A 16,620-nucleotide genomic window follows, 5' to 3' on the forward strand; every position below is an offset into this window, starting at 1 on the left:
TTATTTGTTGGTTTTTTTAATGATTTTGTTTATTTCCCCAAGTCCATTGCAAAGGTTTCCTTGAGGACTAGGCTGTCTAGGGATAAAGACACAAAGTGGTATAAGGGAAAAGATGGAGCTTTAGCTTTATAGATATGTTATCACCATGATTTCACCTCTTATTAGTTTTGTTGTTTGGGTTCAGTGCTAATCCTTTCTGAGACTATTTATCTGTAAAATGAGCATTAAGAAGGAAATAATGCAGTATATCTAATTCTAGTGTGCCTTCCTGATGGATATTTGTGTTCCCTGAGGGCCTTTGCCATAGACAACAAAGTGACTATTACTAGTCTTATGATTACTAAAAGCCGAGGTTTTCCAATTCAGATTGTATACTGATGTTACACAGGGAAATAAAAACGTATTACCAACCAACCTTAAGATTATAGGTGTTTTTAAAGGAATACTTTTTTTTTTGCATTATATAAGTAATGTGACCACATTTTAAAACTTTAGGGTATTGGGGACACCTGAGTGGCTCAGTCAATTAAGTATCTGACTCTTGATTTTGGCTCCCATCATGTTCTCAGCATTGTGAGATTGAGTCCTATGTTGGACTCTGTGCTGGGTGTGGAGCCTGCTTAAGATTCATATTCTCTCTCTCTCTCTCTCTCTCTCTCTTTTTTTTTTTAAATTTTTTTGATTTTATTTATTTATGATAGGCACACAGTGAGAGAGAGAGAGAGGCAGAGACATAGGCAGAGGGAGAAGCAGGCTCCATGCACCGGGAGCCCAACGTGGGATTCGATCCCGGGTCTCCAGGATCGCGCCCTGGGCCAAAGGCAGGCGCCAAACCGCTGCGCCACCCAGGGATCCCTCCCTCTCTCTCTCTCTCTCTCTCTCTCTCTCTCTCTCTCTCTCTCTCTCTCTCCCTCTCTCTCTCTCTCTCTCTCTCTCTCTCCCTCTCTCTCCGCCTCCCCACATGCCCTCCTTCTCCCCCTCCTCAAAAAATAGTTTGGGTTGTTATAAAATTGTAATGCATTTACTGCTGCATTTTTGGGTTTTCGTCTTTTTTGCATTTTCTCAATTCATTTTGACTTGTGTTTTCATCATGAATGATGTGTAATTATTTTAACAGTTTTTATAACTTACTTTCCCATTAACATAGTTTGTTTGCTTTTAGTTTTTGTATAAACTTTTTAAAAGCTTTTATTTTTTTTTATTTATTAGAGAGAGAGAGAGAGAGAGAGAGAGAGAGCAATCAGGGGGAGAAGCATAAGGAAAGAGAATCTCAACCGGACTTGCACTGAGTGGGGAGCCCGAGGTGGGGCTTAATCTTATGACCCTGAGATCATGACCTGAGCTGAAAGGAGGAGTCAGATGCTCAACCAACTGAGCTACTCAGGCCCCCTGATTGTCTGCTTTTAAAAATAAGGAAGCAGTATTTTTATTTAATTGTGAAACTTCATCTTTATGAATAATAAACATTTTTCTATCCTGGTATATTTTCTATCTACCAAAATAATATATAGTAATATAGGTTAAGAGTCATTATCTATGTACTGACTGCATGGAATTGGTATGGAAATCTTTTGTGTTTAAGTAACAATTTCAATAAACTCCCAATCTTTTCTGCTCTTAAAAACTAAATTAAAAATAAATATGGCTGTCAAGAAAATAGGGCTTTTCCAAAATAAGTACAATTAGTAGAAACAGATCAGATAGTATGGTTTAAATTTTAATGATTTCTCTCTCTCTCTTTTTTTAAAACAAAGGTCCATTTTAGCTTCTTATCTTCTGAAGGAAAAGCTCAATATCTTGGGCAAATTGGGGTGTCTGCTAAGCTGTGCAGGTTCTGTTGTGCTGATTATCCACTCCCCAAAATCTGAGAGTGTGACCACTCAGGCTGAGCTGGAAGAGAAGCTGACTAACCCAGGTAACTCTTTTCTAGCAAAGGTGCAAGAGAGCTTGGCTGTCAGTATGATTCTTCCAGTCCTAGGCTGGAGTTGGCTTACTCATGGTCTGTTCTCCCAGACCCTCTGTTCTTTTTTGCCTATGAGTGGCCATTGTTGTGCCCTGCAGGCTGTAGCATCCCCACTCATGCTGCCCGAGGTGTGGGAAGAGATCTGGCAGTCCCTGCATTCCAGACCTTGCATTCCTGCTCCCTGGAGATTGGGACCCCTTCTGCTTTCTTCTGGACCTCAGAGACCTTGTGCATGGGTACCTTCATCATCTGCCCCTGCCACAGTTGGCTCATCCCCTCTTGCCTCCCTCCCACACTTACCCACTTGTAGCTTATTGTGGCCTTCCCACCGCCCTACCTCCCATGACCACTCCGCATGTCTCCTCCCACCGCCTCTTACCTCTCCCTACCTCCCATATTCCCACCCTACCTCCTTTCCACATTCCTGCTGTCTCTCCCTCTTAGTGTCAGTCCTGCTAGGGTCTGCTGTGGGCCATGCTCCCCTCAGGACCACTGTGTGTCCACACCTCTGTACTTCCCTCTGATGTGAAGCTGACAGCTGAGACTCAATTTGATTTATCTTTGGATCTCCCATAGAAATCTCTCTTTATTTTTTCTAGATATTTTTAAGATACATTTTTCGACAAATGCTATAAAAAACCGCAGTTTACAAAATTATACTGGCTTAAAATATAGATTCTTCTAAATTATTACCAGTAGACCATCTTATGTTGCTCACAAACAATTTTAGAAAGGTGGCAGCACAAAATTGCATCCACATGAATATCCCAAATATAGACATCTCTAGGTCACAAAAAAAACTGACCACTCTTTTATAGCTCTCAATTGGCAGTGACTGTCATTGCAACAGAAACATCTGTAAAAATTTGAAAAAGGATTTATAATGAAATTAGCTAAGACTGTATTTTTCTATTAGATTTTGTCCCTAAACACTTGGTATTGTTTCATTTACTTCACCCTGTAAAAGTGAAAATATTTCTAAAACTATGAGAAATGAGAATACAAAGACACGAAAAAATCAGTAAACTGGATATGAATGTCCTGAAGGATTTACTGTATTTAAGTTTCAGAACAATATATCTTACTTTTTTTTTTTTGATTGGGGGGCACAGAGGGAGGAGGGAAGAGAATCTCAAGCAGATTCTCCGCTAAGTGTGGAGCCTGACTCAGAACTCGACCTCAAAACCCTGAGATCATGACCTGAGCAGAAATCAAGAGTCAGATTCTTAATGACTGAGCCACCTGGATGCTTCAAGGCCTCTTGCTGTTTTTTTGCTTTTTTAAAGATTTTATTTATTTATTCATGAGAGACACAGAAAGAGAGAGGCAGAGACACAGGCAGACAGAGGCACATTGACTCCTCCCTGCGAGGAGCCTGATGTGGGACTCCGTCCCAGGACCCTAGGATCACGCTCTGGGCCGAAGGGAGATGCTCAACCGCTGGGCCACCCAGGTGTCCCAAGGCCTATTACTTTTTGATAAATCTGGATGTTGTCAGTATTCAGGTCCTAACTTTTACAAAATATATGTCTAATTTGAATACTACCATAACAATTTGATATAAACGTATGGTAGCAAAAAGATTTTTGTTTTTAACATGAAAAACTTTGTTTTAACTTGGAATATAAATTGATATTATTCTATCCTATTTATTTACTTATTTATCTATTTATTTATATATTTATTTCAGAAGATTTTATTTATGTATTCAGGAGAGACACAGAAAGAGAGAGGCAGAGACACAGGCAGACAGAGGCACATTGACTCCTCCCTGCGAGGAGCCTGATGTGGGACTCAATCCTGGATTATGGCCTGAGCCAAAGAAAGACACTCAACCCCTGAGCCACCCAGGCATCCCATCCACTTAATTTATTAAGTTAAGGAGGTTTCTAGTTTTAAAAAAAATTCTTCTAAATGTAAAAAACCAGAATGAATTTTTTTGTCAAATAATTGTCTCAGAAGAATTTTTTTAAATTTATTTATTCATGAGACACAGAGAGAGAGGCAGAGACATAGGCAGAAGGAGGGGCAGCCCGGGTGGCTCAGCGGTTTAGCGCCACCTTCAGCCTAGGGCCTGATCCTGGAGACCTGGAATCGAGTCCCACGTCAGGCTCCCTGCATGGAGCCTGCTTCTCCCTCTGCCTGTGTCTGCCTCTCTCTCTCTCTCTCTCTCTCTGTGTGTGTGTGTCTCTCATGAATAAATAAATAAAATCTTAAAAAAAAAAAGGTAGAGGGAGAAGTAGGTTCTCTGTGGGGAGCCCAATGTGGGACTCAATCCCAGGACCCCAGGATCACGACCTGAGCTGAAGGCAGTTGCTCACCCACTGACCCACCCAGGTGCCCTGCCTCAGAAGAAATTTTAAGGTCATCTTCCTGAATCCTCTCCTAGAACAAGGCTCCATAGTTCCTTTTTCTTACCTGTAGGGAAGACGGGACTCCCACAGCCTGCCTGGTGCATGTCCACGTTGTTCCTTGCCCTGTCAGGCCCAGCTCCTAGTACCTCCTTTACTAACTCATATTGAATTGAAAATTATAACCTCCTTGTACATGTAATTTCAAAGCACATTTTCAATATGATGCCCTAACTATAAGATGAAAGAAACGGAGAAATGGCAGGTTGGTACTTTATAATAAAATAGAATGCTAAGAGGGCACCTGGATGGCTCAGTGGTTGAGTGTCTGCCTTTGGCTCAGGGCATGATCCCAGGGTCCTGGGATTGAGTCTCACATCTGGCTCCCCACAGGGAGCCTGCTTCTCCCTCTGCCTGTCTCTGCCTCTCTCTGTGTCTCTCATGAGTAGACGAATAAAGTCTTAAAAAAATAAAAAATAGAATGCTCAAGTACGACTATAGAAAACATACTAAAGCCAGCAGACCTCACTCCATGTGGAGTCGCTGAGACCCTGGCAGTTGCAAATACAGACTCATGGTGTGTTGTGTTATTAACTGAAATACTTAGGGTATTGCCATCAGCAATGGGATCCTCTGAAATGGAGAATAACTCTTGATGAAGTTCTGAAATATTCAGTGCATATTAAATATATGCAAAAATTTGTTTCATATATAAACTGGGTTCTAGGCTCTGATAATTACAAGCATATTTTTCATTTATAAGTCCAAGGAGACATTCAGAAGTTTTGAGGAGAAGGGGATGATTTTTGATTGTGTGAAACCATCTCTATATCCCAGGGCCTTATGGCCTTCATCTGCTGTATATTGCCCTTGATCACCAACATAAATTCCCCTGCAGCTTTTCTCACATGTTCTTTAAGAACCCTCCCACTCTGGCCACATGTACAGGAGGATTATCTGCCTGGGTCTTGTTGAACTGACTCTAAAGTAAGAAAATCATCTGTTTTCCAGTGTTTGTGGGCTATCTGTGCATCGTGCTCCTTATGCTGCTGCTGCTCATCTTTTGGATTGCGCCCGCCCATGGGCCCACCAACATCATGGTCTACATCAGTATCTGCTCCTTGCTGGGGAGTTTCACTGTGCCTTCTACCAAGGGCATCGGGCTGGCGGCCCAAGATATCTTCCACAACAACCCATCTAGTCAGCGGGCCCTCTGCCTGTGCCTGGTGCTCCTGGCTGTGCTTGGTTGCAGCATCATCGTCCAGTTCAGGTACATCAACAAGGCGCTTGAGTGCTTCGACTCCTCTGTGTTTGGGGCCATCTACTACGTCGTGTTCACCACCCTTGTCCTGCTAGCATCGGCCATCCTCTTTCGGGAATGGAGCAATGTGGGCCTAGTGGACTTCCTGGGTATGGCCTGTGGGTTCACCACCGTCTCTGTTGGGATTGTCCTTATACAGGTGTTCAAAGAGTTCAATTTCAACCTTGGGGAGATGAACAAATCTAATATGAAAACAGACTAGAACCCAACAGGGGTTGAGTGGCTCAAGAATAGGAAATGGATGTTGTTTCTGGCCCTAATTTGATATGAAGTGGAAGAGACCCTAATCAATGGTATTAAAGTTGCTTGCATATTAATGGGTGGTCTGATGGACAGTGGGGAGCATCACTCAGCACCAGGGTGGGGGCCCAGCCCTCTGCAGTCTGAAGTTGCTAAATGGTTGCCTGGGCATCATCTCTCTCCGATGAGAGGAATCTCATGTTCTTTGCCATTAACCTGGAAGCTTTCATGAATACTCTTTGCTTTTAAAATATTTTAACATTATTTAGTACAAAATAAAGATGGGCTCTTTCTGATTAGTCTTTGCAGGGGCGCAGATACTCTTACTTAGAAGATTACTTTGGAAATGGGAGAAATTGTTGTCTTGAAGTCTGAGTATATAGTAAATGTGTCTGTAGTGGTGTTATTTTGCATTAGGCATGTATAACATTCAGGTACCTCATCCATATAAGAAGTATATACATTTAATTGTTTTTAATCCTCTAATGAGCTGACTCTCCCACCCCCTACTCCAAGATATTTTAATTGAAAATAGAGAATAGGTGGACATGATGCAGAGTTCCATTTATAGGATGACTTTCAATAGCTCAAATCAATTTCAGTGCCTTTTATCACTTGAACTCTTCACTTAATTTGATGATTAATACATGTATATTCCTTTAGATTAGAATAACTCTTTGATTATACTTTAATATTTCACTATCCTAAATATAAATGTGTAAAGCAGTTAGAAATAACAATATAGTCATTTGTTGGAAGAAAGTCAATGTGAAAGACACAGAAGAGCAAATTGACCCTTTTAGCATGAAGTTATTATCCAATTAAAGACAATTGACTTAAGGTAACATAAGGTATTTTTATTTGCATTCAGTCTGTGTACCTCGGACCCAGTATCAAATATATCCATGTTCTCTTTCAGTGAGTATTGTGGCCATTGAGAAGAAATAAATTACTTGACAGGGTGTTAGTTGAGAGAGTAACTGTTCAATAGTACATATATCGAATTCCCTATAATACAGGAACAGGTTAAAGGACACAGTGTAGTTCAGACTTTCTGCAAATTAGAACACATATACTAAGTTTTCAAAAGAATTTCTAGGAAAAAGAAAAGCAATTAACTTAGCCATCTCCCTGTTGTTTGAAAAGGCAGAGTACCCTAGAGTTCTTCACCCAACCTCTAATTAAGCTTCTGAAATGCAAAGTAGCCACGAATTATGCCAGTATTTGGATCAAAGAGATCATCTGTTTTTAGTAACTTTCTGTGTATATTAAATGGGAGCAAAGCATAAAGTGATGCAAATTATTTCATTAAGATATCATGTACTTCATGTGCAGTGTTTTATCTAAATAGTGAACTATGTCAGGTTGGAAGATGGGATTGGGTGAGGTGATTTGGTGAACTAGAATATCAAATTTAACAATAACCAATTGAAGTTACTCACTAAGGGAAAAATGTTTTTTCAGGCAAAAAGAACATCTCTAAAGGCCAAAGAAATTGTTCCCTAAAATATTAAACAAAAAAAGCTAAATAAAATGAGGATAGTTTAACATAGAGTGAAGAACACCTTATGAATTAAAAGCACATATGATAATGTGGGTTGTCAGGGATTAGTGAACTGAGAGCAGCAACAAAACTGTTTAAACATTTTTTTAATCTTATATTAACTGATAGTTAATAAATACTCAAAGAGTCCCTCACTCTTTTTGTCAGCTCTTGAAGGTTTGTTTTTTTTATTATCAGGTATTTTTAGGAATGCAAGCCTTAATTTACTGAACTATGCTCTCAAAAATGTCACATGGTAATGTCAGTATACTTTTGAACATAAAAATAATTTCCTAGATAAACAGTTTAAGATATTAAAAGAATATATGTGGTAACACAAGTATACTGAGAAAGTTCATATGTATTATGGAAATTACCTTGTTTATTTTGTTACAATGTATAGGTGAAGCTAAGTTTAAATTCATTTATTAGTGTTCCTCATCATATTTTAATTCATAATTATACCATGGATATTCAGAGGTGATATTTTCTGGATGATCACCTCCGATTTTTTAGAGTAAAACAAAATCTGAAAGTAGTAATAGCTGGTCTCTTAAGGGTGATTTGTTCTGGAACAGTTAGATTCTCCCAGATTAGCAGATTATTTTGGTAGGATGTCCAGCTTTCCTTCCAGTGGAACAAAGTTCTAATGATTGAATTTTTAAGTGTATAACTCTGGTCTCAAAATAATTGACATGACCAGCAGTCTAATAGCCTAATTTCATGTTTGACATAGAGCATATAACTTGATTTAATAGTTTTTGTTTTTGTTTTACAAATTCATGTTTTCATAATTCATTTGGAATTGCAAGGAAAAAAGCCTCAAAATGAGAGTTTTAGAGGAGGGCCTAGAATGGGAACGGGTCTCATTGGTCTCTAAAAGTAAATATATATGGAACATTTTCATTATTATACTATTCTTTGGATTTTATCTCTGATAAAGTAAGAGAAAAATACCTACTGTTTATTTGTTTTCAAGGCTTCTCTACAATGCAATAGTTAAGTCATTTCTCTGCTCTACTACTTGGACAATGCTTTGTGTTTTTCATCTGAATCTTTACATTTAAAAAGATTGCTTTCTTATTTTGCTCATTGAGGCCTATTAAGGATTCTAACCCAAACCCAGCACTAAGACCACCCTGAGCATTTTGCTGTTCTGGAGGACTACTTCATGCCTGTAGAGAAGGTTCTGGAGAGGAAGGGCCGTCTGCTACTTGCCACACATGGTTCTTCAGTCAGATGTCACTATGGTATTTTCATATTAGAACATTAGTGAAATATACTTTGCTGCTGTTGGTTCAGCAATAAGATATATTCTTTCAATTCCTCCTTTTCAAGCCAATTTGTTACATTCAATTTTATTTCCAGAAGTTCATGCCAGCTGTAGTAGGTTGGTCTTTGTTCTTTTTCTTTGGGTTTCATGTCTGATAGAAGAGAATACTATTAATGTGTGTAGTTACCCCTCTTCCTTCTTCCTTGACAGCTCCTCTCTTTGTAAATACTGTGCTCACTTCTAGAAGCTAGTTCCTAGACATTTGTAAAGCACTGAGATGCATTGTCTCCTAGGTATGGACAAGCATTTGGTCCATGGAGACCAAGGTGTTGATGAACTGCCTAGTTCTTGTTGAGAGATGATACCTCTCACCTAATCTAGAAGAGCAGAGAAAGTGCTCCGACTGTCTACAGAGCCATGTCCATTGCTCTTTTCTGATGTCTACTTGATCCTTACTTAGGCCTCTCATACCCAGTAGGAAACTGTGGAGAGAAAAATGCTTTAGTTTAGATCAGTTCACAGTTGCCTGGTTGATTCCAGTGGTCTGAAGGAGTTGTCCTTCTCACTGTGTTTGACACCAAGGAAGCAGTTCACCCATTGAGCAGGATTAGATGGAATCTTGGTGTTCCGCCTTCTCAGGGACCAAAAAACGTAATATTTACAACTTAGTATCGACCTTCTTCCCAAGGACATGTCTGTGTTATTTTTTCATGTTTTACTCATATTCATAGTTAGAGGTCTTAACTTGAGTTAGAAAGAGAAAAGATCAAGTTGCACACCAGTCACACCATGAAACAGTTTATCATATAAAATACCTCAATTTTCTGTATTCCTCACTTCCACCTCACAATTGTACTGGTGATGAATTTTAAGGATCGGTCCTTTAGCTTTTAGGTGATTTTTCCCATCTGGCCAGATTCTTATACCTCCATTGTATACTTGAAAAGATTAAGAATTATAGGAATGAGAATGAGAATTTGGCCTGTTTCACTACTTGTTTATTTTCATACACATTTCTCACATGCTATTAAATGCAACAAGATAATTATATTTTTAAAAATGTAACTTTATGTTACATAAAAAAAATGTTGTCTAGTAAAAAGTTGATACTCAGTAGAACAATGATCATGTAAATAAATCTATTTCAAACGTACCCAACATGATAAAAAAACATAGTCTAGGGCCCAGAGCATGAGCCAGGGAGAAGGACATATTTGTTCTTTTCTCTATTTTTCCTTGAATTGTGCAACTATAGGTGAGTCACATAACCTTTCTGTGCCTCAGTTTCTCTACCTCTAAAGGGGTGAGATGGTTCTCCAAATCACCTGTTTTAGAGCGCTCACACTGTTAGCATGTGCTGGTAGCCTCAGACGAATGTTATATGCAGGATTGCTTTGGAGTGAGGCAGTGGAAATTCAGCTGCACCATCTGAGTCTGCTCAGGACTGTGCTATAGATAGGCAGCTTCAAGCTCTGCGTAAGCAAAGGGAGTGCTGGGTGTAAAGTTTGCATGATTCCATGAAGCTTTAATTTTCCTTTTTTTGTTTTAAAAGGAAGGGTTTGTATATTCTATTATAAAATATGGAAATTAAACAGGGACTTTAAAAGTTGCACTGAAAAATCACATTCTGATGGTGTGATGAGATTTTCTGACATTCTGCCTAGGTTTATGTGCTGCAAAAGATTCAGTGACCTGTGAACCAGATTGATCCTGTTGTGTTAGATTTGTAAGAATGATGCTGAACTTCTTGCTTCCAAGCAGTTCATCCCTGACATGAACTACCTGACACCAGGTAAATGTCAGGAGCTCCTAAACCACTAGTACCAAAAGGTCATGTTGAAAAGTTCAGACTATTTTATTTGTCGGAACATAATAATTTGGCCCCTACCCCCATGTCAGTGTTTTTGCACTTTGGAATCATTTAAGGGTACTGTTCTTCAGTAGCATTCCTGAGTGTTTTTGCCTTTTTAAATGACAACTATTACTTTCTTGTAAAATGGAATATAATCATGAAGGAAACGATGACTAGATTAAAAAATGTAACATGTTGATTGATTGTGTAGGTTTTTTTTCCTGTAAATGTATCAGGGGAGCTTCCAGTTAGCATACATACACACATTTATCAATGGCTAAGACTTGCTTATATTTTGCTTTATAGAAGTAGTCATAGCATGTTGTAATTGCCTTATGTAAATATAAAAGGCTATTTATTAAGTTTTCCAATAATATTTATTAATCTGTATGTGTTTTAAAATAAAATAACTTATTTCTAGCTGAACACTTGTTGCTTTTCTTTTTTACCCACAACTTGAAATATTGTAGTCTCAGATTCCATATCATCCTAATTCCTTAATTAAATGTGTCCCGTTTTCTTTGTAGAAACAAATAGCCCAGGTCCCCATCATGATATAGAAAATGTCTACCTGTGCACATCTTAGGGAGCAGATCCATGATATGTGAAGGAGTTAACCATGTAGTGATTATGTTCTGATACAACAAAATGATGGTATTAAGGAAAATCAGCTATATTTTAAATGTTAATACCTTTTATATGTTATACATAACATTTTATTATATTTTAAGCACATGGAAAATTAGAGAATCATAACACATTTTAATACTGTGTCATCAGAAATCTTGTCATTAATCTTTATTAGTGTCCTATAACTCACTTTATTAAATGAAAAAAATATTGGATGCCTGGGTGGTGCAGTCGGTTTAGTGTCTGACTCTTGATTTTGGTTCAGCTCATGATCTCAGGGTTAGGAGATGAACTTCCACATCAGGCTCCACACCTAGCATGGTACCTGCTTAAGATTCTCTCTCTCTTCTGCTCCTTTTGTTCCACAACCCCCCCCTGCTCAAAATAAGAAAAAGAAAAATTATTTGAGCAAAAATTATGTATTTTTGAGGCTCTTTCCAAAAGGATTTAATTACTTATATATATATATATATATATATATTTATTTTTAAACAATCTACATTCAATGTGGGGCTCTAACTTACAATCCTAAGATCAAGGGTTGCATGATCTGCCAACTGAGCCAGCCAGGTATCCCTAATTACTTACATTTTGATCAAAGTGTACCTATACAGAAATCAGGAACATTTTATTTTTTATTTATATTTTTTTATTTAAAATATTTTATTTATTCATGAGAGACACACAGAGAGGCAGAGACATAGGCAGAGGGAGAAGCAGGCTCCATGCGGGGAGCCTGATGTGGGACTCGATCCTGAGATTCTGGGATCATGCCTTGGGCCGAAGGCAGATGCTCAACCGCTGAGCCACCCAGGTGTCCCCAGAACAAACATTTTATTTATTTATTTATTTATTATTTTTATTTATTTATTTATTCATGAGAGACCGAGAGAGAGAGAGAGAGAGAGAGAGAGAGAGAGACACGCAGGCAAAGGGAGAAACAGGTTCCATGCAGGGAGCCAGGCATGGGACTTGATCCATGGGCTCCAGGATCACACCCTGGGCTGAAGACGGCACTAAACCACTGAGCCATCCAGGCTGCCTCAAGGAACAAACATTTTAAAAACCACCAATGTTTTTGGAGTTGTGAAGTGTGTTAAGTGCCTAATTCTACAAAAACTTGTCCTGGTTGGTTGCGAGGAACTTACGCTCTAGTTCCTCTCTTGCTGAGTCATGTCCCTGTCTGATGGGTCTGAGGCATGACATTTTTAGCATCTTTATTCTAATGTTAATCACATTAGTACACCATATTTCCAAACTTACCTGGTAGTTTCATAAGAGTTTTTTGTGTTGGAGAGCTGAGGCATAGTCAAGAAACAAATAAAAAGATACTTCTATCTGTATTAGTAGTTCAAAAGAGACAGACTAATTCCAGTTGAAAGTTGAGACTGGAATTGTATCATGGCAAGGAGGATAAGAGGGATGCCAATCAAATAACACAACAAATCCATATAAAATAACTCAGACAAAGGGATGGAGGATGGAGAATTCAAACTAATGGAATCCTTTTATTTTTAATGATGTGTGGGATCTCAATTGTCCTCCTTACTCTGATTTGGTGTGCTTATTTGCTGTATTGGTTTTCTATTGCTGCCCTAACAAATTACCATCAACTTTTTGGCTTAAAACAGCACAAATGTATCATCCTACAGTTCCAGAGGTCAGAAATCCAACACAGATTTAACTGGGCTAAAATCAAGGTGTGGGAGGCTCTAGGTGAGAATCTGTTCTCTGCCTTTTTCAGTAGAGACCTTGCATATTCTTTGGTTCATTCTCCTTTCTCCATCTTCAAAGCCAGCAATGTTGCATCTCTCTGACCCTTCTTCCATTGTCATATCTCATTCTCTGACTCTGACACTTTTGCCTTCTTCTTACAAAGATCCTTGTGATTAATTTGGGACGTGTTTAGACATTAAGGATTATCTTCCCATCTCAAGACCCTTAATTTAATAACACCTGCAAAGTCCTTTTTGCCTATAAGGCAACATAGTCACACATTCTAAGGATTAGGACTATGGACATCTTTGGGGGAGGAACATTATTCTGTCTACCATCTCCACTCACCATTCCATCAAGTGAGAGAATTATTAAAAGCCAACTCCTGGCTTTTAATGAATATTCTAGTGTTCTACTTAAACTTACTGCAAGTTAGTATTGTCTTTTTCAGAGAGGTCTCCTCTCTCCTTCCAACAAATGTTCTGGAAAATGCCCTACTACATTTATAAGTCATCTGCGATCCTGAGTAAATTTAACAGTATTAATTGGAAAACATTTATATAATACTAATCTTTTAAAATGCTAGAAATACCAGAGGGAAGATGGGCGGAGGAACAGGTTAAGGAGAGGATTAAAGAGGGCCCTTGTTGTGATGAGCACACAGTGATATATGGAAGTGTTGAATCACTGTATTGTACACCTGAAATTAATAATCCACTGTATGTTAACTAACTGGAATTTGAGCAAAAACTTTAAAAAAATACATAATATGCTAGAGGTTGCCACTATTCACTTCAGAAGGAGAAAGGGAAATTCAGTGATAGGGAGTTGAGCTAAAGAAAAAATAATCATCTGTTATGCTTTCTCATGCTCTTGGCTGGCCTCTATAGTAACAAAACCAAAGCACAGAAGAGCAAGTGAACAACACTTTGTACATGAGAAACTATTTGGTTTACTAATACATGATTTTTTAAAAATACTGTATTAAAGAAGTCTTGCTTATACTTCTATAACAAAGATTTTCACAGCTTTGAGGTATAATTGACATATTCTATTACTGCACATATGTAAAATATACCCTTAGTAGGTTTTGATGTATGTTGCATGATGTTATAGGATAAAGTATCACCATGAGCAAAACAGTGAACATATCCATCACCCCAAAGTTTCCTTTTGCCACACCGTAATCCCTCTGCCCTTACTGTCCTCTCCACTCCCAGTCAGCCATCTACTTTCTGTTGCTATATACACCTTCCATTTCTTAGAATTTTATATAAACATAATTGTTTATTATATACTTTTTGTCTGGTTTCTTTCACTTACTGAAATTATTTTGAGAATTAGCCATGTTATAGCATATATCAATAGTTTATGCCCTTTTATTGTTCAATGGTGTTCTATTATATGGATATACCACAGTTGCTTTTATCCACAGTTGCTTTCTTGTTGGGCATTTGAGTTGTTTCCATTCCTTTGGCCATTACAAATGAAGTTGCTATCGAATGTTAATTTACAAGTCTTTTAATGGATATATACTTTCCTTTTTCTTGGGTAAATATCTACCAGTAGAATAGCTGGTCATATGGTTGACATATGTTTAATTTTTTAAGGACATGCCAAATTGTTTTCCAAGGAAGTTACACTATTTTATGATCCCACCAGCAGTATACGAGAAGGAAACAAATTTTTAAAAATTTAAAAATATCTGCTTGAACACTCACATATAAGTTGTGTAACATCATATGCTGGAGAAGTGGTCTGAGCATTTAAGGAGCCTACATAATGTTAGCAGGTCTATTATATACACTTTTAAAAACAATGCACTGTGTAACATGACTCTTAAGTGTCAGGTGGGAAGTCCAGATAAATGTGAGAGGAGTCTGAGCTACAACAAAGAGAGAAATACGAGTACATGAGACAGGGCTTTGTTGGGATGATTAGAATACTGGCAGAAAAGACCTGTAAGCAAATTCCTTAGGTTAACATAATTTCTAAGCATTCTTTTCATACAAACTAACCACTATTTTCATTGTGATCATCTAACTCCTATAGGTATGATGGCATTTGTTAGTTATTGCTACATACCATCTATATAAAAACTGGTGGCTTACAACAATCATTTAGTGTTTTTCATATGTCTGGACCAACAGTGCATATTCGTGAACCTCAACCAATCATATTAGTCTGTTGGCTCAGTCTCTGGTATCTGGACATAGTATGGTTCATCTGGGTAGCTTTGCAAGTTGCTCTGCTCCACGTGGTCTCTTTCTCCAGCAAACTAGTTTAGGTTTCTTAGCATAATTTAGTCTGGGAACCACTACATCTTCTTGGCCAAAAAACAGTCCCAAGGCCTCAGCAGAATCAATGGATGAAGTGGAACCACAAAGTCACTTTGCAAAATGCATGGGCACATGGATGGGTAGAGAATTAGAGCCATTTTTCATCAATCTACTATATCATCAGAGACTAACATGCCAACCATCTTTCAATATGTAATTCTTTACTTGACTATGTTACCTAGGTAGACTTTGGCTGAGACCAAATAATTAAGCAAAAAAAAGTCTTCTGAGCCAGTTCTAAATGTATGGTTGCCTGGTTACCAGCTCACAGAAGATTAAAAAGCTTTTAAATTAGTAGCTGCAAAAAATAAATAAGTTAATTAGTAGCTGCATAGTCACCTATAACAAAACTGGAGGTTGCTGGCTAATCAGATGAGTCTGAAAAGAGCAAATTATATTTGGCATTTTCTGGTTCAACAAGCATTCACTTAAAAAACATTCCCACCCAACATTATTTACATTTCGTATACCAGTGTCTATTCAGAAACCAGAACATACCCAAAGGACCTTAGAACCTCCAACCAAGATATTAACAGGCCTCACACCTGATCTGGCTTGTTCCTCTCTACCACACACACGTCTTAAAGATGAGTACTGTCTTTGCCCATTTTATTATTATTATTATTATTATTTTATTTTATTTTATTTTTTTTATTTATGATAGGCGCACAGTGAGAGAGAGAGAGGCAGAGACACAGGCAGAGGGAGAAGCAGGCTCCATGCACCGGGAGCCCGATGTGGGATTCGATCCTGGGTCTCCAGGATCGCGCCCTGGGCCAAAGGCAGGCGCCAAACCGCTGCGCCACCCAGGGATCCCTTATTATTATTTTTTTAAGATATGTTTATTTTGAGGTAGAGCAAACCAGTTGCAGGAGGGGCAGAGAGAGAGGGAGAGAATTGTCGAGCAGACTCCCTCTGAGCACAGAGTCCAAGGTGGTGGGGTTCCATCCCAGGACGCTGAGATCATGACCTGAGCCTGAATGGAGTTGGAGGCTCAGCCAACTGAGCCTTCGTTCATTTTAGAGAAAACCAGGGTGCCTGGGAGGCTGTCAGTTCAGCTATCTTTCTGTTCATTTCAGCTCAGGTCATGATCTCAGGATCCTGAAACCAAGCCCCAGGATGGGCTGCCCTCTGAGTGGGAGTCTGAGATTCTCTCTCTCCTTCGCACCCTCTGCCTTGAGGGAGCTGTCCCTAAAATACACAAATCTTTAGAGAAAACCATGATGATGGTGGGTCTTAAGGACGCTCTCCATTGGAGAAGCCAACGCAGGAGAGCCGAACAGTGGGTTTCCTATGTATCTCCTGAAAACGCATTTCCGCTCCTAGTGTCTCCAGAAGCGCCTTTACCAAACCAAGTCGCCCCCGAGCTCCTCTTTCGGGTCTGAGTTACGA

The 16,620-nt window shown here is 38.7% G+C and overlaps 1 protein-coding gene across 1 annotated transcript in view; it reads left to right on the plus strand.

Moving 5' to 3' along the window:
* NIPA1 (NIPA magnesium transporter 1) overlaps window positions 1-10,963 on the plus strand; it is a 53,522-nt gene extending 42,559 nt beyond the window's left edge. Inside the window, exons 4-5 of the mRNA XM_041753433.1 lie at window positions 1,755-1,915; window positions 5,326-10,963. Coding sequence (XP_041609367.1) covers window positions 1,755-1,915; window positions 5,326-5,837 — 673 coding nt within the window. The 3' untranslated portion in view covers window positions 5,838-10,963. The remainder of the gene's footprint in view (window positions 1-1,754; window positions 1,916-5,325) is intronic.
* The last annotated feature ends 5,657 nt before the right edge of the window (window positions 10,964-16,620 follow it).

Source organism: Vulpes lagopus, chromosome 4 (assembly GCF_018345385.1).
Source record: "Vulpes lagopus strain Blue_001 chromosome 4, ASM1834538v1, whole genome shotgun sequence".
NCBI lineage: Eukaryota > Metazoa > Chordata > Mammalia > Carnivora > Canidae > Vulpes > Vulpes lagopus.